Source organism: Parasteatoda tepidariorum, chromosome 5 (assembly GCF_982258835.1).
Source record: "Parasteatoda tepidariorum strain Cologne lab strain chromosome 5, Ptep-v5.0, whole genome shotgun sequence".
In the NCBI taxonomy this organism is placed as follows: Eukaryota; Metazoa; Arthropoda; class Arachnida; order Araneae; family Theridiidae; genus Parasteatoda; species Parasteatoda tepidariorum.
This window is the reverse complement of record NC_141759.1, coordinates 49080605-49105465: the sequence shown is the minus strand read 5'-3', so window position 1 is coordinate 49105465 and position 24861 is coordinate 49080605. Positions and strand designations below refer to the sequence as shown.

The following is a 24861-nucleotide window of genomic DNA, read 5'->3' as shown; positions in this document are numbered from 1 at the left end:
TTTTCCCATTTTTCGACTATTATTTTAAAAAATAATAAATATTTACTAAAATTTATTCTTCACATCGAATTATCTTTGGATAAAGGAATTTTATTAATATATGCAATTTTTTTTTCAATTCGCTTAAAAATTTCTAGTGATATGGCAAAATACGTGAGAAGTAAAATTAAAATTATGGGATCCAAACTTTGTATAGCTCTCCTGACCAAACAAACGGGATCATATTCCCCACATTGCGGCAATCCTCTATATTTTGGGTGTTTGAAATCGAATTTGTTGAAAAAAAGCTTTCTGATTCGTTGAAATTTGTTGATATGTTTATTCAGAGAAAGTACTTTTTTGTGTAGTATTTCGTAACTTAAAATATCGTCTGTATATACTAATTAATATATATACTAATTAATTAGTTATATATACTAATTAATTAGCATATCATTTCTTATCATTAACTTAAATGTATTATCGCCTTCTACCTACTACTCACTACCTAGAGCAAAAGTGATGACACTTAATTTTAAAAAATCCTCTTTATGGGAATGTATTTTTAAATTCCATAAAAACTGTAGATTGCAGAAGGAATCCGATTACAAATTTGAAATCAATGTCACGAAAATCTAAATCAATAATAATAATATAAATAACAACAAAATATATATAACAACAGAAAAAAAAATTCCCCAGTTTAATTTATGCAATATAAAAATAATTTGTCTAAGATAACTATAATCTATGAGGCCACTTTCTCAATTTAGACATAGAATAGAAGGGGAAGGAATTTTCCACAGATCCCTGTACCCTTGGTACTGTTCAGCGACCGACCACAGGAGCTCCAAAAATTTTAAAGAGCACGTACTTAGATACGAGCGCGTATCTAAGTGCTCGTTGGGTCTAGTATCGAAACTTAATATAAGGAAAATATATTTAATAGAAGGAGTATGACAGTAATATATCTAAAATAAGGGCAATATATCTAATATAAGATGTATAAATGATCTAAATACTAGCTCTTGCAATGCTTAGATGAAAGGAAAAGATATTCTCCTGTAAAAGACAGACATATTTTTTATTGATAAAATTATGTAAATATTTTAACTGTTGCTGAGGTTTATAAGAAAAGCAAATGAAAATCAAAAGTATACCTCTGCATGAATTGATATTGGAATCATATTTTAATCCATTGCTACACAAACACTCTGGTCTTTTATCTAATACGTTAAATCCACAGACAGCACCGCTTTCTGTATTGCATATTAATGTTTCTTCAACACAAGAATTCACACTTTCGCATTTGTCTCCTAAAGTACCTTCTATACAGTCACAAAAGTGATAGTTTCCCACAGTTTTGCAAGTACCTCCATTTTTGCATGGTTCTGTTTCATTACATGTAACTGAAAGTAAAATAAAAAATTTTAAAAATCTGCGGATTTTTTTCAAAAACTGAAATTTGATAGTTAAAAAATAATAATAAAAAATTAGCTTAATTTATAGTTCGAAAAATTTCGGAATTTAGAATTTCTGATAAAATATCTTTTCTTTATTTACTTTAATTGCTCCGGGGTTTAGCGAAGTACAGATAACAATAAAAAGAATATGGAATCCTAATTTTCAACAGCTTTTTTCACAAAAATATTCAAAATATATTATTCAATTTCCCAATACTGAGCCGTTCTGGGTCAAGGGATAGAGCCTTCCAATTAGGTGAATGGTTTCAAATTCCAGCAATGGCTGATGGGTATGCATTCCGCACCCAGCTCGCACCCACCAAAATGCTGACAAAAAATATACCCATTGATAGACGGATCATGGGTTAGAGTCCACTTGCCACCGGGCTAACCACGGGATTTCCGTGGATTTCCTCTCTGTTTAACGGAGATTAGGGTTAGTTCTATTGAACATGTTCTCATCGAAGACAAATTTCTTCCAAAGCTTGATACAGTAGTTCCCTTGTCTTATGGGTTGGTTTCAAAATAAGGGTTCGGAGGTGAACAATGGTAGTCGTGAACTCAAAACTGTGCCCGCTGTTCAACGACAGTGATAATATGAAATAAAAGTTGCCGATATTGTATATTGTGAGAATCTGAAAATCGCATCCAATGAAAATATTGCTTTTCATGCAAAAAGTAGTATTGTGTCGAAATTTAAATCTGTTCTACTTTTACCGATTTTTTGTACACATTTTTATTAATGTAAACACCAATGTAAAAGAATATTCATAAATAAGCTATATTTTCATTTTTTCAGATTTCTGAGATCCTTTTATGCGAAATTTTTAGATTGTATTGCTTAAAAAAAATATTCGTTTTATTACGAATGAAACAAGTCATGCTATTTTGAACTAAATAAAAATGCAAGATTTTCCCGTTATTATCTCACTTAATCTGTACTTTAAAATCACTGTTAAAAACGATGTCAATGAAGCATTCATAAATTAACATTTTAACCGTGAAAAAAAAATGTTTCCGCAAAGATATCGCTCATTTGGTGAGACAAAGACGTAACTGCAAAATCAAGTTACGTCATTGTTTCACCAAATGAGCGATATTATTTACTAGAGCAAAAGATGGTATTAAAGTTATCAAAACCAGTTTTATTGCCGGAAAAAATTTGGAGATCTTTGTAATAATCGCTTTTTAACGCCTCTCTTTTTTCTCCGGTAATAAAATAGATTTTAATTCATTCCGTTCTTTCTTTCACAATAGAAACTCTCCAGATTTTGAAAGTATTTTCCTCTTGATTTAGGGTTAATTTGCCAACCTTAATGTGTACATGTTTTTAACATTAATCTTGACATGGCTCTGAAAGGTAATATCAAGAGTAATAATTATGGAACACCCAGTTTTTTTCTCATTATCAGTTTTCTTTCCTTACTCAAAACAATGCAATATTGCAAATCAATCAAAAATTTCCTTATATATTGTGTAGGAAATTAATAAATTTGTTGAGAAACATTACTCTAGGGAACAAATTTTTGTTTGTTTTCGTTTCATGAAATTTTTTAACACGTCTTAGATACTTTCGTAACTCTAATTTCAGATATTTCTCTCCAAATTAATTTTTTTTTATAAAATTTTCAACCTTTCTTTTGTCAAAATGTTCAAACTTAAAATTTTTATATATAACAAGGGATCGCATAATTGTAGCGTCAAACTTCTAGGAGAGCACATCATCACAATTAAAATTGCATAGAAGTAGATACCCGTAAATGTCGTCATACGCCGCTAGGTGGCTCTTCCCTATTATGAACTGTTTTTTCGTGTGTTTTGAACAGATCATAATAAGGAAGCGCTACTAGCCGCACACGAAGACATTTTCGGGTATTTCCTCTGTAATTTTAAATCCAATGATGTGCCCTAACTCCTTAAAAGTTTGTCGCAACGTTTACGTGACTCTCTATTATAAACGATGTCATTAAAAATAAAATTGTTTAGCTTTAGAAACAAAACTCATTTCATATTTGAAATCCCCGTTCTGGAATTAGGAAGGATCAATTACTTGCATAAATGCAACCAAAAATGTGTTCTTCAGTTTTATTAGTCTTTAACTTACCCCTACAAATTTCTGTATTCCCGTCGTATGCTAAACTAGAATTATTACAGATACATTCAGCTTCTTCTAATCGTACGTTATAACCACAAACTGAATCAGATTTTTCATTACATTTTACAACTTCATCAATACAATCGGGTATTATTCCACAATCATCACTAAAAGTTCCAGGTAAGCATTTACAGAATTCATATTTTCCCATTTTAGTACATTTTGCACCATTTTGGCATATTTTGGCACATACACCTGAAATAGATAAAACAGAATTACCACATGAAATAATTTTTTACTACACAATTAACATGCTAATTGATTTAAAGTTTCAGAAACTGTTGCGTGTTTTAGTTTATAGAATATATTGGAATGAATACCAAAAACTTATAAAAGCGAAATATTGTCTAACAACCATTAAATAGTCTTCACATAACAACTCGAAAGAAAAGAAAAAAAAGTAATATTTCTAAGCAAATAAAGTATACACTCCTAGGTTTGGTAAATTTTTAAAATGTCTTTTGAAGTTAGAAAAATAATAAAAACATTTAATTAAAGTATTTTCGTTCACTGCTGTATTATTTTCGGACAATTGCTTATTCTTAGTTTATTTATTTATTAGAAGAGTAACAAAGTGACTGAATTTTATTCAATTTACACGCATTAATAAATAAACAAATTGTATATAATAAACGTGCGTATTTAATTAACACATGCTATATTATGAATTTTAAGAATTTTAAGCTTTATCAATTTTAAAATTTACCTTAAATAATCTTTAAGCAATGATGCAAATTATGAATCGAATTTTAAAAAGTCGTATCCTTAAAACTTTATTCCTTAGTTACTATATTCGACCAAATTCGCTCAAATTTTGTATTCATTAAAATGATACTTATTTTATATTCATTAAAATGATACTTATATAGTATTCAGTTTTAGAAAAAAAATTACAATTTTCACGCACCCGGAAGCATTGCCTCCAAATACGTTTTTAATACTTATCATCGGAATACAAAAATATACCTCTTTATGAACCTCATTGCTTAAATTTCGAAAGTTTAAAAATGTCAAATGAAAATATTTAAATGCATGCTTAGTGATAAATTGATATTTTTATTGTAAATTTTATTAGATAATTATCTTTCATACAATAGGAAGGCTTTCTTTCTCCTACGGTTCTCTTATGTGGTACATAATTTTTATAAAAATTCTAAACGCTTGATTATGGCGTCTATTCTCTAAGACGAAACTATCTAATAATAAGTAAATCTTTAAGGAAATAACTAAAAAATTGATACTTTATATTAAGAAAAATTTATTTAGCATTTTAATCTTTATTCTGTAAGCATTAAGATTACTTAAGAAATAAAATTCATACAAGATTTTCTTATTTATCCCCAAAGCACAAAAATGCACGATTACTCATTTATTGAGAGTTAAAATCTTTCTAATTCGTACGGGTAATCGTATTTAGCTTCAGCAACTAAAATATATAAACAGGAAAAAAAGTAAGTTCTATGCTTTCAAAGGGCTCATTTCGAGTTTCATAAAAATCACTAATTGTTTTAAATTCCAAAGAAATAGAAATTGAAGAGCTAAACATTTTTACCGACGCATTTCCTGTTCTCAATTTTGTATCCAGGTTGGCATTCGCATCTGAATTGAGTAGCATCTTTTTCGTCATTAATGCAAGTAAAGAATTCTCCTTTTTCTTGACATATTTTGTTCCCTCTTTTGTCCTCACAACCAGTTATAGCTGAAAAACAAATGAACTGTATATAATATAAGGAATTTAAAACAAATTTACTTTTTAAGCACTTTAAAAATTGGTCATGAATTTCCAAAATATATCACTACTCTTTTTGAAATCAGACGTTAATTAATTTGAGACATATATATTTATCAGCACATTTATTGTTCTTAATTTTGTACCCTGATTGGCATTAATTAGAAAAGTTAAAGAATTCTCCTTTCTCCCTCTATTCCAATCTTTATAAAATTTTGGAACTCGAATACTGAAATATTATTTTTCAGATCAGTAAAAGCATTTTTAATTATTTTTCCCCACTGTTTCAAATTGACGTGCTTGCGATGAACTCTCAATCATCCCTAAAGAAATTGATCATACATACTTAAATAGTAGTGTGAGTTTTGGAGCCATAAGTCCCGCAGTGGACTGATCGTTAAGACACGGTTCCCAGCAGATCACCGAAGTCAAGCATCACTGCCTGCGGTCAGTGTGTGGGTGGGTGACCCCTTGGATCAGTCTGCGTAGGGACCGAGTGTGTGCGGTATTGCTCTTCGTTAAACTGTTCTTCCGTAAAGTGCTCGATTTCGCGTGCAGGTCGTCGGGCTACCGAAGCGGGGGTGCCATACCCTCTGTTGAGGATCAAAATTGTGATGGCATGTTTTCGGATCATCCTCAGGGATGTTTCCCAGACCGTCGCCAATAACCCATTGTGCAACTCTAGTGCGACGTAAATGAACAAATCAAATCAAATTAGAAGCCATAAACCTGTGTATCCTGCTCTAAATTCCACGTTCTTACATAGTTCCGGACAAAGAATATTGTTGTGACTCGGGATGAAATTCTTTAGGCATTTGGTATCACATGATTTACTTTCTTTTTAGTTCAGATTAATTATCTAAATTCTGATGAACGCTAATGTGATTAAAATTCAATAGTTTTCTGATAATTTTGCAGTCAGGAGAGAAAAGAACATGCAATATCCGGAGATTATATCGAAATTTTATTCTGTTCTAGAAAGTGAAGGCTTACCACAGCATGACCAATCTTCCATCCTCTTTTCTTCTCTCATAGAATTCCTTAATCGACCTTAAGATCTTGGCTCGTGACAGAAAAAAAACTGTATCTGTTTTCCAGTTTTTGCTTTGTAAAAGTTTTCTCTGCATTTTGTCCGAATCTAAAGCGAAATCTAGGAGCACTCTATCTCTCCATGTCAAAGACGCTTATTTTTTTGAACGCTTTTCAAAAACTTATTTCAAGACAACTGACAGTTTTTTGAGTTCACACATATACACGTGTCTTTTCAACACCTCCAAAGTTTGCGGGTTCGTTGTAATTATGTTGAAAGTCATGTTGCCAGTCTCAAAAAATCAATCAATCAACAATGAACAAGAAACACAAAACCGGAAAGCATATACCAATGCAATTAAAGAGTTTAGTGGAAGAACCAGGTGAGTGATATTTTTGGGGCATTTATGAATGAGTGAAAATAAAATAAAGTAGTGACATCAATAGGGTATATTTAACAGTAGGGTATGTTCACACTTTAACCTTAAGAAAAATACAAAGAGGCACATCCATGTCCCTATGCTATGTTAACCGTTTAATCACATTGATCAGACATCAATGATGTTTGATACCCTCCAATTGCTACGGAATTTCCGTAGTTTCAGAAATCTTCTTTTCAGGTGGTAGCAAAATTAATGTCTTAATATTTTAAAAAAATTAATTTTAGCGTAATTTGTTCACTATTACTTATAAAAGTGCAGGCCATATGGCTAGATTCTTAAGTTCGGATAAAAGTTTTATGACAGATTCATTTGCTTAAAAAATTTCTACTTTGGTTAGCTACCACTAGAAAGAATTATTTTCAGAATCCTCATAAGTTGGAGGGTATGCATCATTAGTTATCTGTAATAATAACCAGTTAAAGAGAATAATTTGCGATATTTCCCACATTGACCAAAAGAAGAGGTTATTCTTAATATTGACCGGTTAGTGTTAATGATAGCCGGATTTATTACTTTAACAGTAATGTATATGTATCATCTAAAATTAGTTTAAAATCATTGACGTCAATAATATTTTTGCGATTTTTTACGTTTCTAATAAACGAAAGATACCATTTCCCCCTAATTTTGCCTTTGAATACTTAATTATATTTTGATACATAATTATATTTGATTTATGCATAATAATATATAGATGATTTTAAATTATTTACTTCTACGGAGGCACATTTTAAAAGAACTCTCTAAACAAAATAAACATGTGATTTCCGATAACTTTAGAAATATTAATTTGGTGGCGTAATACACAAATACCACGTTAATAATGCTCATTGAATTTATCTGACGTAGTGCCTAAAAGATTAAAGTAAGTCAAATAAACTTTTTTTTATCAAATAGAGCTCTAGGTTGTCAAATATCAGTAATGATATATTTATAATATTTGTAAAACTAAATTGCCCTTAGTTAAATGTAAGACAATTTCTAACTCTTGAACAATTAGAAAATTCCATTTTCGTGTTTCGCTTATTCCACTTAAACAGTTTCTCGTAGAATGTTCTAATGTCGACAGTGACCTTTTTCGTGTTTCGAACTATCTGTATGCCAAAGTTCATCGTTTTCGGATTGATGGCTTAGGAGTATATACAGAACACATATATAGGCATACAGTCATTTATATATACACATTTATATATATTGTGTATCCATATTAGCAATCACTCTAGTAGTAACATTTATTTTAATATGGCTCATGGAGAAAGTAATTATGCTTCTACTTTTTCAATGAATAAGTCTAATTTTTTTTTTAAAAATCTACGAAACCTAACTTTCGTAATAGAGCTGATTAATTTAAGAAAATAAACAATTGCGAATACATCGTTTTCGAAATATTTGTGTTTCGTAAATTCCAATTTCACTCACCATTCAGTAAGTCTAGAGCCATGTCTATTAAAAAAATATGTAACAAAGTTTCTCTGTCTTTTCCTTGCTGTGAAAAAATGTGTCAAACTTGTTACAAAAGCTTCGAACAAAACAAACATGTGAACATGAAGCGAAAGTGAAAGTTTTCATTAATTTTAGTAGTATGTGCAAAGATAAGATATTTTTTTATATCCGCTGTTGAACTGCCGACCCAATTTTGAGTTTATAACTACTAATGCTCAACTCCGCACCCTAAGTACCGTAGTAATTTTGTACCAATCCAAAAGACAGGGAAACTCCTGGACCAGTACCCCCAGATGTATTGATTTGTTCTGTGAACATGGAGGACTTTGAGACTCGACAGATTTAACGTGCATCAGTCTCCATTCACTACACGGTTTTTATCACACTCTCTTCGTATTGGTAAACACGTAAAATTGGCGGCTCCTGCTGCGATCCTTTCTGCTAAAAATATCGTTCCAACTCTATTTTAGATATCTTGCTGTAAGGATTACGTTTCGATCAAACCAATTAGGTGTTGCAATTGGAATGTTTTGAAATTTTGTTACTACAGACATAAGAGACACGCAATCGAATTTAACAACATTCTTAAATGCATAGACTACAATGCTTATGTACCGAATTTAGTTCCATTCACTTAAACGTATGCACTCTGTAAGGTCATATGTCAGCAAAATTATTTTATATTCGCCTTGTATATTGACTACAATAATAGCACGCTGCTAGACGAATACAACATGGGATTTTTTTCACAAACGTTATTTACAGTTCTTCATTTATTTTCTTTTTTTTTAATAATTAAGTGTAAACAACACTAATTAAACACCAAATGACTAGCAGGCATTTTTATCCCTACTCTGAATTTATTTGAATATTTTATTTCGTGGTCTGTTTCTATAACTAAAGCATTGTGATTTATTAGCACTATCTTTGAATGTATTACAGTGGTATGTTTAAAAATCTGTAAATAATTTAAAATGTTTCTCGTTTAACATTTCTTTTATTTCAAGCATTAAAAATAGTTCTTATGTATATTTTTTACCGATGCATTTGGTGTCCTTTATTTTATATCCAGTCTGACAGTTGCACGTGTATTTAGATTCGTCTTGTTTATTGTTATAACAAGTCCAATGCTCTCCTCTTTTTTGGCATTCTTCATTTCCTTTTAAGTCTTCACATCCTATTGTTACAGAAAAATATATAAAAATATTACATTTTAACATAAACTTCATTAAGAAATAGTGAATACATTTTTAGACATAAATTTGTTTTTGCTACTGTCTGCATTTTAAGAAACGTTTTTATTAATAATAGTTAAATTAAAAATATAGTGAACATCAGAAGCAGTTCATTTTTTAAAAATTTTATCAGCTCCAAACAAAATTCTCGCATAATATCAAGCTTTTTATATGTCTATGTCTTATATACTCATGTAGATTGAAACTCAAAATCATTTTAAATTAGATTTTTAAAACTGAAAATGAAATATTTAGGCATGAATTATATTACCAAATTAAATATGAAAATAGAATTATTATCTAGAAAACGGAAGAGGTAGCAACTATGTCATATTTTAACCAATTTAATGTGCTTGATTATTGTTAGGATAATATAAATTGGAAATTATAAAAAAATATTGCTATACTATTGATAAAACATTAAAATATTGATAAAACATTAAAAAAATATTAAAACATTGCTATATTTGCTATACTTTTTACATGATTATTGACAGGTTCTTATAATTGTTACAAAGTGACTCATTATTAACAAAATCTGAGTTCCATACCTTTTTTAGAATTATGTAACTTTCATAATAATAATAATAATTGATGAGGTTTTAACTTATATGCAATCTCAAATTTGTACTCAAAGTCACCTGATTTTTTTTTGCTCGGTGGTGTTTACATTTAATATTGATATATAATATAAATAAGAAATACTCTAAAAAAGTGCTCAAATTGTTAAATATTTAATGAGTTTTTAAAGATTTGATAAGATAAAATGCTGAATCATCATCAAGCTCAGTTTACTTTATAGGTTTACATATATTTTTTGATTTTATATCGTATCTCTTTTCTCAGCTAGTATTTTGTACAATAACCTTTAGAGCTTTCTCGTATATGAATCTTTTATAGATATGATATAAGTCTCAAATAGTTTGAAGACCCAAACAGCATAAGGATTTACCCTCATTTTCTAAGAAGTGTTGTACCTTCAAAGCTTCTGATTTAATATTTGAATTTTTGCCTTAAATATGCTAAACTATTTCCTCAAATGATATTTTGAATTACGAAATCGAACAACTTACGTTGTTTGAATAAACGTATCTTTGTTTTCAGGGATTTAGATTTAAGACCCACAAAAATGGTGAGAAGTCACAATCAAGAAATTGGTCCCATAATATATGATTCCATAAGTTTAGGCTGGAGAGAGTTCAAAAGTTTTGATCCTCTTTCATACTGAGTAACATTTCTTTGATTTGTTATATTTTCAAAATTTACATTTCTCAAGAAACAGATTCCATTCAAATTTTGGGCTTTGGCATTTAAATAAAGTAAGTGCTTCGAAGTAAGAGCTTAAAATGAAGTAAGTGTTTGTGTTCTTATAATTTACAATTCCTTTGACCATTAATCAAATAAACAATGTGAAATTATAAAAAAAAAAATTTTGCTCTGAATTTTCTTTTGATAAACCAGTTTTACAATTGATTGAAACAGTTATTTTATTAGTTTTATTTCCTGAAATGGGGTGAAGTGCTTTAAAAGCGAAATTAATGTTTAATAAGAAGTAAAATTAATTTTTCTTGCTTTCATATTTCTGATTAGCTTAAAAAGTTCTCGAGATATGGCAAAATACGCAAAAAGTAAAATTAACAATAAGGGTTAAAACATTCGACCACTATTCTGAGTAAACATATGAAACTATATTTTGAAGATTACATCTTTTCCCAAATTGCATCGGCCTATAAAACAAATCTAAAAATAAGTACTTTTTTTAAGGCAAGTATGATTTCCGTCTGATTTCGTAAATTAAAATAACGTGAGCATTTTATTATGTTTGAAGTTAGTCAATCTAATCATGCAACTTGGTACGTGAAAATCTAATCATTAGATGAAAAGTTACTAAAGTGTTCGCTTTTCTATTTTTCACACTGTACTATAATGTCTAACATACATTTCTATAAAGAAAATATATTGAATTTTTTGTCATGTAGATTTTTTTAAAAAACAATTAAATTTTAAAATCTAAATGATGTTAGGTTTAAGGTTAAAATTGAGTTTGCTATAGCGAGTCTTATGCCAATGTTTGTGTGTATGCAGATCAATTAACATTAATTTATGAACATATATTTTAAAAGGTTGTTTGGAGTATATTTTGCTATTTTCTTTAAAAGAAAGGTAATTTGTTTTCGATAAATTATACCAGCCAAATGTTTTGGAGAAAGAGAACACTTTGATATTTCTTCAAAACATAATTTAAATAAGTATTTTTGCGGTCTTTGACTTTATTTCCTTGTGGGCTCAGTATTATATTAATGAAATCAATAAGAAGGGGATTTTTATTTAAAATGAATTTAAGCGTGTAATAGATTTAGCTATATTTACTCATTCTTTATTAGATTTTTGGTGCTAACTTAATTTATTAGAAACTTAAGCTTTGATAATCATTCTTACCTTTTTGGCATTTCAGATCTGAGATATTTGGCGGACAATTGCATTTATATCCTCCAGACGGTGTTGTTTTACAAGTTCCACCATTTCTACAGATTGTAGGGTTTTGAGTACATATATCTGAGAGCAAAAACGATCATACACACTTGATTATTAATGTATTCATATACAAAAATTACAAAGATAATTAAATTGTAACAATGCAAAATTATCTAGAATATTTTTTCAAACACGTTATCTGGACTTTCAAAAATGTTGCAAACTGTTTTTTTTTTTAAGTAACATCAGAAACATGTACTTTCTGTTGGCTTCCACCATTTAATAGCTGGTCATAAGAATTCAAGAATGTTAGGTATAACTTGTCTCTGGGAACATCAGTTATTTCATCTTTAATCGTATGCTTCAGTTTACGAACAGTTGCAGTTTATGATCTACACACATTGCTTTAAAAGTGTTCTTGAAGCAATAATTCATATACATAATCCCCCAAGCCATGGAATCTCATTGTGATAGCAAAAGAACGCCCAGCAGCAATCTAGTGTTGCAGGATGGCAAGCCGTTTATTTCTAGCAAGAAAGATATTTTTTACTGACTTACTATAAACATGACAATCTGAATTATAATCAAATTGTCATGTTTAAAGTAAGCTTATTAATTTTAAGTAAGAAAATAATTAATAGATGGTACCCATTTTTTCTCATAAAAACTCAATCAAACAAAATGTCTTATCTTATTTATTATTTAATCCCATTTGTTAAATCTGAACTGCAAAGAAAGAAAATTATATATGATTCATACAGCAGAAAAGTGCATGTTTTATTCCTAAAAACTCGTGCTTCTGAATGTCCCTTAGTACATTTTGCCACACAATAATTAAGCTACACAATTAAGACTTGTAACATCAAATTCAGAAATGCCTTTTTTAAAAAATAATAATTGAAAAATCTGGATTTCAAAAATTCAAGACTAATTGCTAATTAGATTCATTTGCAGTTAACGCTATTAGCGCAGACAAACATAATTTTATTAATTTCTATTGTATCATTTGTCCAAATAGATGCGTAACAATTTTTGATCGTTCCTTAATATATATATATATATATATATATATATATATATATATATATATATATATATATATATATATATATATATATATATATATATATATATATATATATATATATATATATATATATATATATATATATATATATATATATATATATATATATATATAAGAGAAGCATTAAAAAATTGAAACTAAAATAGAATACAATATGTAAAAAATATATCAAGTAAAAAAAAAAAGAAATGTAAAGAAGATACAGAACAAAACACGAGCCGAAATCTATAAGGCCAATAGCGAACTCAAATGAACTTACTCGTACCGGAATCTTTCCTGAATGATTTAAAATATTTTTGCCACATTACAGTTACTATCTGTAAAATTACCACATTACAGATTTAAGAAAAGAAAGAGAGAAACATGATTTGTCCATTTAGTACAGATTTCTACCCATGGATTTGCCTGAATTAAATTTGCTCATGGTAAACATTTAAATTAACAAAGAAATTTGTGGTTAATTTATAAAAAATAACAAAGAATATGTAATGCTTATATCCAAAAAACAAATCGACAAACTCTTTCAAAATTTAATTTAAAAAATGGACAGAAAACAACTAAAGTAATTAAGTTCTACATTATATCTTTGAGTTAATTGTGTGATATTAATAATAAATTTACTAAGAACTTATTTGTTAATTATATTCTTACCATGTGCAAATCCAATCCGGGCAAATCAGTAGCTAAAAAATCTGTTCAAATTAGGCAGATCCTGTTTCTCACTTTCATAAGTGTCGGGTTTTGTTACAGCAAAGCTATGAACAGCAAAAGCTCTAGCTATTGGCTGTATGCTACACAAACATCTACAACATAAGACCTCAAAGATAATAAAAATAACTTAAATACTTTTCAGTTATTAAAGTTTAATCCGCAGTCAGTGCATAACCAAACTATATCCAAATCTACGTTCCTATACACCTATCCTTTTAAAATATTGGATTGAAGATAGTGCGTCATAAATAAATATTTGTTACGGTTACGGTTTAGGCAATTATGGACAGTGTGAATCACAAAGGGTAAATTTAAGCTTAAATATTAAATTCAGTCAAAAGGTCATTGACAAAATTAATTGGTAAAGTATTGAAAAAAGTTTAGCTTTCAAATTTCCATTTCCAGTGTAAATTTGGTATTGTTGTAAAAATTTCTTTTAAATCTGATAATTCAAAATGTGATAATACCTCTTGGCACCCTGACACTAATGCAATTGAAATAGTTTTGTAGACTAAGTACCTCAAATTTGACGTCTTTAAGCCCTTAACGATAGGTTAATTTTCAAGAAAACGGTCATAAAAGTGCCTATTTCTTTGGCTTTTGTATTTGTATTACGTATTTGATTAGTGCTGCAACTGGTATAAAATAAACTAACTATCTACAATTACCTTAAAAATATCCTGGTACTGCCATCAGGTGTGTATAATGAGAAATAAAATGTTTTCCGGGCAAAAGAAATGAATTAGTTTTATTCTTACAGGCGCGTTACTACAGAACACTCCAGCTCGTCAATATCACGGGAGCGAGAAATAGCTGGCGAAATCTCACCCCGTCATTTTCACGGGAGCGAGAAGGAAAGGGTTAAGTTTATCATATACGGAGATAGTGGGTTCAAGGCCCAAAACTACATGTAAATCTAAAAAGTTTAATGCAATATCATTCTCATTACTTTTAACAAGATTTAAGCAATTAGGATAAATTGAATGATGTTAATTTTTTAATTCGGAAAAATTAATGAATATCGCTAATATATCTAGTCATAGTATATCATTATCTAGTCATTAGTATATCATTAATATATCCAGTCAATGCATATCATAACATAAAAAGTTGCGATTTATCTCGTTATTGTTTCTCATAGGAAATTTGAAATAGGTTAGGCATAGTTGAACTAAAATTGGAAATAATAATAATTTGTAGGAGTACGAAACAGTCATTACTAATGTAGTCGTTGTATTGACAAAATTTTAAAAGAGCTAGAAATTTATCAATACAAATCTTAATTTGTGCAGAGGAAAATGGAACGAAATTAGAAATTGCTGATAATAAAAGTTCAAGAGGCAATAGGTAGTAAGAATATTAACGAAATCAAAGCTGTTTATAAATGTCATGTTATTACAAGTTTTCAGTTTATCCACCACTATTGTGGTGAGTTAATTGAACGTGGACTTGGGTATAGTTTTAATATGCACTGACCACGTATTACAATTTTATTTTGTTATTTTAAATATCTTTGAGTTCGTATGTTATTGATGTTTGTGTAGGGCAGTGGTTCCCAACCTGGGGGCGATCGCCCCAAAGGGGGCGATAGAGCTTCTCAAGGGGGCGATAATCCTTAGGGTGGCGATCAGGGGTGACGAGTACTCAAAAGATGAAAATTGCTAATAATATTAATAATAAAAACTATTTGAGATTGAAATTGAAAATATATATGAAACCTATGGTTCTGGTGCAGACGAAGAATTGGGATAGTTAAAAATTTAAAAAAATTCAAGTGCAGAATCGTTTTCGTCATACGTTTTAGTATCGCAGGCGGAAATCTGATAAGTCACTCTGTTCCTCTGAGCAATAATACTGTTTCCAGGCGTATTGATGAGATGGCCGCCGACGTTGAATCAAAACTCATCAAATTTCTGAAAGAAGGTGAATTTGCGTTGCAGATTGATGAATCAACTGTGATAGATCCAAAGCTGTTTTAGCTTACGTGAGATTCATAAATGAGAGTAAGGAGATTGACGAAGAAATGTTGTTTACAAGAACTTTGAACACAGATACAAAAGGATCGTCGATTTTTAAATTGGTCAAAGATTATTTTGAGGTAAAAGAAATTTCCCTCACAAATGTAAGTGCTTGTGCAACAGATGGTGCTCCAACCATGTCTGGTTTTCATACTGGGTTTTTGGGCCACCTTAAACGAGAAGTACCGGGAGTTATCTCACCATTCATTATGTCATTCATCGTCAATTTTTGGCTGCGAAAAATTGGTTATTTCTGGCATCAATAAAATAAAAGCTAGTTCTCCTAATAACCGTTTGTTCTGAGAACTTTGCTATGAAAATGATGAAGATTTCGAATTCCTGCACCTACATACAGCTGTGAGATGACTTTCAAAAGGAGACTGAGTCGTTTCTTCGAATTGCTGGATTCGGTTACTGAGTTTCTCGACACCACTGATCCTGTTTTAAGTGAGAGTTTGAAGCAACGCAAGTTGGAAAATGCGTACCTCACTCATAGTTTTGAAAAAAATGAAGGAAATCAACTTTAAACTTCAAGGAAATAAAATGAACATTATCAAGGCTAAGGGAATCAAATCTTCATTCATCGCCAAGTTTGATATCTACAAGTCAAACATTGGTTGCAAAGAGCTAATGCAATTTCCAATTCCTAAAAAGTGTTCAATGGCAGATATCAAGATTCTCGAAAATAAAATCTTAATTTTTCCCGATCACCTTGATCATTTATGGAATCAAGATTTAAAGATTTGATGAAATTAGAAATTCCGGATTGTATTTTCGATCCTTTCTCTTTCGAAGTTGTGGATAAGCTCACTTCCTCTTTGTAGACAGAGATTTTAGATTTGAAGTATGACTGTGAGGCTTAAGTCGTCTTTAAAAAATATGGTTACGAGTTAGCTTGGGTTAGCTTATGGACACTTATCCACAATTGTGGAAACAAACTGAGCCGCTTCTCATCTCGTTCCCGTCAACATATTTAGTGGAGAGAGGATTTAGTTCTGTCTTCCAGCTGCTCACAAAGCAAAGAGATAGGTTGGACATTTGCTTCAAAGGAGACCCGCGTTTAAATCTGACGAGCATAAAATCTGACATTCAAGCTTTAACTTGAAATACACCAAGCACAGGGCAGTTATTGAAGTGGTAAAAATGTACTTTCTCCCTCTTCATTTTTTTTCTTAAATTTTAGTTTTAACTTTTTCTTGATTACATTAAAATTTGAATTTAAAAAAAATTACTTTTGTTTCGATTATTCCGTTTTAAATATCATTTCTTTTTGAAAAAAAAAGATGCACAATTTTTTTGAATTGATAAAAATGACAGGATAAATGTGCCTCCTTATTCGCATTACAATTTAAATTAAAATCAAATAATATAGCATATTTTCAGTGTTTGGTTGCTCACAAGCAGCAATGAATGGTTTCTTGAGCAAAAAGAGTAAGGGGCGATATGTGTCAGCCAACCCCAAGAGGGGGGCGATGATCCACAAAAGGTTGGGAGCCACTGGTGTAGGGTGCAGCCAAAAGCAACATGGCCTACAGTGTTTTCTGTTCGCCACGTTGCAAAAACGAAACCCGATACTTCTTTCCGTTATTGTTATTGACTGCTGAGGAGTTTGTAATAAGTTTTTACTATTGTAATATGTTTTTGTAATGTGTTTTGATTATTTATGTCTTATTGTTATAATGTAAAAAATACATGTAATATAAATATGAAACTGACATACTTATTTTCTCACATAATGGCCCAGCATGGCTCGATGGACAGTCACACCGGACAGTGTTGTCGACAATTTTACATGAGCCACCATTCTGACAAGGATTGGAATAGCATAGATCTGAAATGATCAAATTATTGTAAATTATTTGCCAAATATTTATTTAGCGGATGGATACGTTGGATAAAAATGTTCGTGTAGAGCCCAGTTATAGTATATATATATATATATATATATATATATATATATATATATATATATATATATATATATATATATATATATATATATATATATATATATATATATATATATATATATATATATATATATATATATATATATATATATATATATATACACTACCGGTCAAAAGTTTGCGAAAATTTTGAAATCTGCAAAGAAAAGGTCTAAATTCAAATGTTCATAGAACTGCGAAATATCATTCAAATGGCATGAAAATTTGATATGTTCTAAAGTGAACCCTCTACTGTTAATTACATATGATCAAATTGCAATACTTTGTTTTTTGCAAACTGAATCCAGCTTTTCATCACGGATTGTTTTTATGGTGAAAAAAGTTGTTAAGTTTGAAAACTTGCTAAACTTGCAAAAAATATTTTTTGTACTTTTTGTTAATAGAAAATAGTTATTTAAGCAGTTCTATGCAAGCCCTCAAAATTTCAAATCGATTCGACTTTTTCTGACGAAGTTATAGAATTTTGAAAAACATGTGTACTTCTCTCGATAAATAAGAATATTTGTTTTATAATCAATATTAATTATTTGAAAATATAGAAAACATTAAAATAAAAAAGTTCTTTGGTCGAAGATGTATAGACCAAAGGACCGCATATGTGGAATGCTTAAAAATCGAGAAAAGTACACATGTTTTTCAAAATTCTATAACTTCGTCAAAAAAAATCAAATCGATTTGAAATTTTGAGGGCTTACATAGAACTGTTCAAATAACTATTTTCTATTAACAGAAAGTACAAAAAAATTTTTTTTGCAAGTTTGGCAAGTGTTCAAACTTAACAACTTTTTTCACCATAGAAACAATCCGTGATGAAAAGCTGGATTCAGTTCGCAAAAAACGAAGTATTGCAATTTGATCATATGTAACTAACTGTAGAGGGTTCACCTTAGAACATATCAAATTTTCATGCCATTTGAATGATTTTTCGCAGTTCTATGAACATTTGAATTTAGAACTTTTTTTTGGAGATTTCAAAATTTTCGCAAACTTTTGACCGGTAGTGTATGTCTAAAACTATTTTTCAAAATTCAATAACACCATTACTGATTTATTTTCTGACAAAATAAATATATATTAATGAAATATAGAGGCCTACTTGTGTGTCTTTTTCCTATAACTCCAGTAGCATTTGAGCTAGAGTTCAGAAATTTGAAAAGTGGGAGAAACGAGCAATTTATGCCTCTGAACTTTTAAACATTTCCCAATTTAATAGTTTCACAATTTGTCGAACATCTAATAATCTATTCAATTTTAAATTTGATTTCATTTCATTAACAAAGAAATATATTGCTAACATGCGTTGTGCTATTCAAAACATAACAGTTTTATTGTTGCTAATGTATACAATGATATTCGTGTCTTAAGTGAGTATTCACATATACCCTCTTAGGACTCATAAGGATAATCAAAGCTACCCCTAAATATTATACGGATATATTTATAAAAAAAATAATTTCGTAATTCGTAATAAGTTTTTATTTTGAAATAAAATTAGTATTGAATGTGTGTGAATATTGCTGACTCTTTGCGTTCCTCTTTCGATGATGAAAATATTAAGATATCTTTCAAGTATTGAAATAAAAAATCAAATGCCCTAAAAATTTTGCTTTGAAATGCTGAATGGTGGATGGAGTATTTCTCAGAATAAAAAAATCATCACTAAATGGAGTTATGATAGTTGTTTTGTGTTTCTTTTATCAGGCAATTTATACTTGGTAATAAGTAATGGTTTTGAAATGTGAAATGTGAATAATCAATCTGTCTGAACATTCAGTTCTCTATATTTTCCTCAGGGTCTTAATGCTCCATCTTTTTTTATTGATTAAATGCAAAAAATTCATCCATTGGAATTTGAATTGACTATTAATGTAGCCATTGTCTAACATGCGCTGTACCCTCCTTTCTAAATCAGGCATATTTTAGCACTCATTCATCATGCATTGCAACTTCGTCAATTAACAATAGCGCGTATTTTTCACTTTATCTCCAGCAACCCCATTTTTGCTCAATGTGATTTTTTTTTTAGCCATGATCGTCTTCTTATGTTTTGATTTTATTATATTTAAAAAAATGAGAAGCTCAAAAAAGTAATAATAATTAATAAAAATCACAATGGAAAAAGTTGATCAGATAGCACCCACATCTTTAACAATCATTAACTTTTACTATTGTTAAACAAGATATTTGTTCGGTAAAAATAATAAGAGCTTGTATTTGAAATTATTTAACAGCAGTTCTACAGAAATGGTATGTTTTCTGCATAAATATTCTTCTTAGAAATAAATTGAATGTATTTCTTTCCTATTTTAAATAGTACACCATGGAACTAGCAATTTTAACTTTTAGTATGCATGGCAATATAGAGTAGAGAAAGTGGGCATCTGAGCAGGGTTCTATCTTCAGGCTAGTAATTTTCAAAAAATGAAAATAAATGAATAGATAGCAAAAATACTAACTAAATAATAATAATAATACTAATTAAATAAAACTAACTACATAATAATAATAATAATAATAATAACTAAATAATACTAACTACATAATAATAATACTAACTAAATAATTTTAATTACTGAAATTGCGCAGTATTGATAATCCAAAAACCTTTTTGCTTTATTGTAGCGATGAAAAGGGAACGAAAACAATAGTATCCTTAAGTATGGAGAGAAAAAATTTAATTAAATAATTAGAAAATGAGATACATTTAAAATTTTTTAGATAGGTTTTTTTTATCGTGCCCTTGAATGCGAAATTTTTCTAATTGACACCAATGTTTTGTACATAAAACATGAAAATTAAATAATATTATATGAAATTTGAAGGACAGAGAAAAAAAGTTAAAATCGAGAATTTTTTTTCCAAAATAAAGGTGAAAGTTTTATATTCTAAGCGATTCTCTCCAAGGAATAGCACAGAAAGAGATTTTTTTGTTAGAAGATTTTTGTTAGCACTGATTAGATTTAGCTCGATTTTTCACTAAATTGCTATTTTTTTATTACAAGATTTTCTTACAGAGATCATAACTGTGTCACAATTTTATGTTTTGTTTTATTATTTTTTACAACTATACTAAAATATATTTTAATGACCATAATTCACTTAGATAAGAATATTAAAAACTACTCTTTCATATACTGTTCTTATTTTTATTAAGTATTTTTATTCCTTTAAAACTTCATATACAAAGTAATCGATTTTGAAATTAATGTGAATTACTTTTGCACATGAAAATGCCAATTGAAATAATGCTATTTAAGTAAAAAACAATTTCCATCATTAAGTTTCCAAAATTATTAAAAACGTTTCTTTTACTTTTATTACAGTTTTTATAAAATCACATTTGGATCTGTCATGAGAAAAAAATTTTAATCAAAATTTAGACCATTTTCCAACTAACCAGTGGGTTTAAATTTCTTTCTGTAACACTATGCCTAGTGGCAGTAAAAGTTTCATTGGCATCATTGCTACAGAAAGATTTTTATCACCAAATATATTTTTTACCCTAAATCTTTGATCACTTTCCGAATAACTTAGGTACTCTCAATTTCAAATACAGCTTTTTGTCTGAGAACAATGTAAGTTTTAATCTTTTTCTGACCAACACAAGCAGAATTTGTCTCTATGATTTTATCTGAAATTCATCGTTACTAAATATTTTGACCACTTTCTGACTATCTAATGTGTTTAAATTTTAAATGGAGTTACAAGTGTTAAAAGTATCAATTAACAATACAAGTATCAAGTATCATTTTGTTAAACAGCTCTTGATAGAATTTTTTTAGCTATATCAACGTCTGGCAGAATTTAATACCAATCGAAATTTCGATCCCCTTCTAACAAGCTATCATGCTCAAAGTTTCACTAGTGCCTAATGCTAATTTAATTTAATATTCCTTTTTTAAATAATGTGAATAAATTAATGGCTATATTAACACTATTTTATTTATCGAAACTTAAGTAGGTAAAAAAAACTTACAGACATAAAAAACATTTAAAAACTACTTTTTTAAATAGAAAAAATGTTTCAAATTTTGTCTGATTAAAATAGGTATCAAGCCTCAACTAGCTTAGAGTGCTTTATTTAAAGTAAAAAGAACTTTTATCACAATCGACGAACAACCCTTCTTTCTGACGTCTTTCGAAAATACTAAGCTCCATATTTATTTGTTTTAGGACTCAAAAAAATCAAATTGTTTCCTATTATTTTGTTATCCTATTAAACAATTATCCACTTGAATAATGTAGCTTTAATAAATTTTAATTTGTTGTTTTTTTAAACCCCTTATTATTTTTACCCGTACGTTTTTAATAAATTACTGTCAGAGTTTTATGTTACATTGCTTACCAATTATTAAACGCTGCAAGTTAAAAACAGAATTGATAATCCCCCAAAAAATTAAATAATTATCTTGCTTGTTTCCTCTCTTTTAATTCAATTTGTTAACTGTGACGACCAGAATATTAAAAATGTATAAAATCTATCTCGTCATCAGCCTTATTTAGCTGCCACTTTTAGCGAGATATGTCTTCTTATGGCAAAAATGTATACGTTAAATGAAATTAAAACTCTTATTGATATCTGATTTAGACAGGCGAGTACGGGAATCCTTGTTTTATAATTTTAAGCTTTACTGGATCTAGCTGTCACACTTTTGAATATGTAGTCTTAATAGCAGTGTTTATGTGACGCTTGATATCATTTTTAATACTTTTTATAAATTAAATTTTGCACTTTTTTAGTAAGTGTGTGTTTTTTTACATATGTAAATGTTTTACGAATAAGTAAAAGGTGTCAATTCAAAAAGATGTCCAATCGATATAAAGCCACTCCTATATATGGCCAAAATACTCGCCACACTTAAATATGACTTGAATCATGAAATGTTGCTCACTTTTTATCAATACCTGGAGGATAGTGACATCAATATTATGCCAGGTATCAATGGTGGTATCTTTCAATTTTGCCACATATAGAAACAGCCACTTAGAAACTGCCCCCTAGAGATAGAAACAGTCCCTACAGATGGAAACAGCCCCCTACGATTCTTAGGGATTGAAGTTAGGAGATAGGAGAAGCAATAAGCAACCTGCGATGAAAAACCACTACTGTGAAAAAATTTTATCGTAAATTGAGGTAGTATCTTGCTAGAAGATTTGGCTCGAGCTACCAATTTTCCTGAAAAATGGCAATAAATTAGTTTCTAGTATTTTTGGGTAATCGGTAGCCTTTATGCGATCTACGGTAAAAACCAAGTTAAGTTTATCTTCATATTCAAAACCTCCTACACCTATGGCCTGCTGATCATTGGAGAAGATTTCCGAATTTAAAGTTTCATTCTATATATACTTTGCGATAGAATAGAGCAAAGGAAATAGTTCTATTCTATCGCAATGAACATCAGGGTTACTTTTAATATGTGTTCTTCGAAAGCGTTAATTTTGGTTAAATTTTGACATAGTGAGTTGTTGTTAATGAAGAATGCTTTTAAGAAGACGAAGAATCCATAATCAACAGCTCCCTGACTTTGAACATGGTCGTGCAAAAGAACTGCAAGATGGTGGATTTTCTTTCTGGATATTGCAGGACTGGGGGAAAATGTGTCACTGTGCATGTGCAAATGTATCACCGCGTTTTATTTGACCATGATTTCCGTTGAATAGCCGACCCAATTTTCTTGAGTTTGCGACTACCAATGTTCTACCCCATAGCCTCGTAAGAACCTAATCCAGCAGACGAGGGAACTCCTAGATCAAGTATTGAAAGAAATTTGTTTCCGTTGAGGATTTTCTGATGGAACTAACCCACAAATACGTCACTTGGAGAGGAAAATCACGAACACCTCCCAAAAGTAGCCTGACAGCAAGGAGACTTTAAACCCTGATCCATCTATTAAAGAGGATATTTTACATCAGCACAGTGGTTGGTGCAGGTCGGTTGCGGAATTCGCATCGACCAGCCACATCTGGGATTCGAACACTCTTCTCCACATTAGGAGGTGAATACTCTATCCCATTGAGCAACCAAGGCTCACGGCACATGGCAGCAGTGGTCAAGGGAATGTACTGCTTCAAAAAGACTGGGTGGACATTCGACACTACTCAAAGGGAAGATAACCGTATACGGTGTATAGCTGTGACACAGTTTTATTGTAGATTTTGTTTTCCTCGAAATATTCATTTCAATAGCTCGCTCTTTATTTGATGTCAAAAGTTAAAAAAATATAATAGTAAATAATCGGGGAGCTAAAAGTAATAAATTATCGAAATATAATTAAAAGTAATGGATTGAATGTTGCCGGAAATGCATATTATAATTTATTTCAAAATGTTTAAAATATAAAAGACTCTTGTCAATTTAAATATTCCCCAAAACGAACATTAGTGGAAAGATTTTCTAACCAGTTTTTGCTCATTTCCTTCATGATATAATATTTAAATCTGAACTCTTAATACTCTATGAAGAATGCAGAGATGGTGCAGTTTTTTTTTCCTGATAAACGTTGTATATATTTTTATATATCTCCAAGAATTCATCATTTTTTTGATGAAGCAGGGATGTGACCTCACGCTTATTCCATCAAATTAAATTATAAGTCAAACTTTACACAGTAAAAGTGAAAATATCTTATTAACAAATAGCAGCAATGAGTAAACTATATTTTGCTGGGTGTAAGATTTTTAGAAAAAAAAATTTTTTTTGGGGGGGGGCTTTGATTCATGTTCAAAAATGCAATGCTTACCTATTACCACATTATTTATTTACCAAAAAAAAAGAACTAAAATGAAGTAAGAACTTTCAACTTATTTCTCAATCTTTTAAACAACTTTCAATATTTAAGTATTTCTTTATGTTTTTATAAAATAGTTCTGGAAAAAAATGTGATCTTCTCGTACGTGAAGCATTGGAGTGTGTAAAAAAATATTACGATCACATAGCAATCGATTTTCGAAATTTATTGTTTAAGATAATCTACTTTGCTTTTAAAAAAAGAGGTTTATATATCGTTCACTAAATATAAGCAGTATAGGAGGCTCCGTCTCCTTTTCGCTCTGATCACCCATCCCTTGGTTGATTCTTGCCTATTATAGTTTCTTTTTCCTAAATCTTACGTCAACTTACGATT

General features: G+C 29.7%; 1 protein-coding gene across 2 annotated transcripts in view; it reads right to left on the bottom strand.

Moving 5' to 3' along the window:
• LOC107446126 (uncharacterized) overlaps positions 1–24861 on the bottom strand; it is a 91951-nt gene that overhangs the window by 44860 nt on the left and 22230 nt on the right. For both annotated transcript variants that reach the window (XR_015433705.1, XM_087163861.1), the window contains exons 4-9: positions 17488–17598; positions 11916–12032; positions 9281–9418; positions 5150–5296; positions 3547–3792; positions 1140–1388 (exon numbers count right to left, since the gene is read on the bottom strand). Coding sequence is in view for 1 of the 2 variants with exons in the window: in XM_087163861.1 (XP_087019987.1) it covers positions 1140–1388; positions 3547–3792; positions 5150–5296; positions 9281–9418; positions 11916–12032; positions 17488–17598 (1008 nt within the window). In the remaining variant the exon portion in view is untranslated. The remainder of the gene's footprint in view (positions 1–1139; positions 1389–3546; positions 3793–5149; positions 5297–9280; positions 9419–11915; positions 12033–17487; positions 17599–24861) is intronic.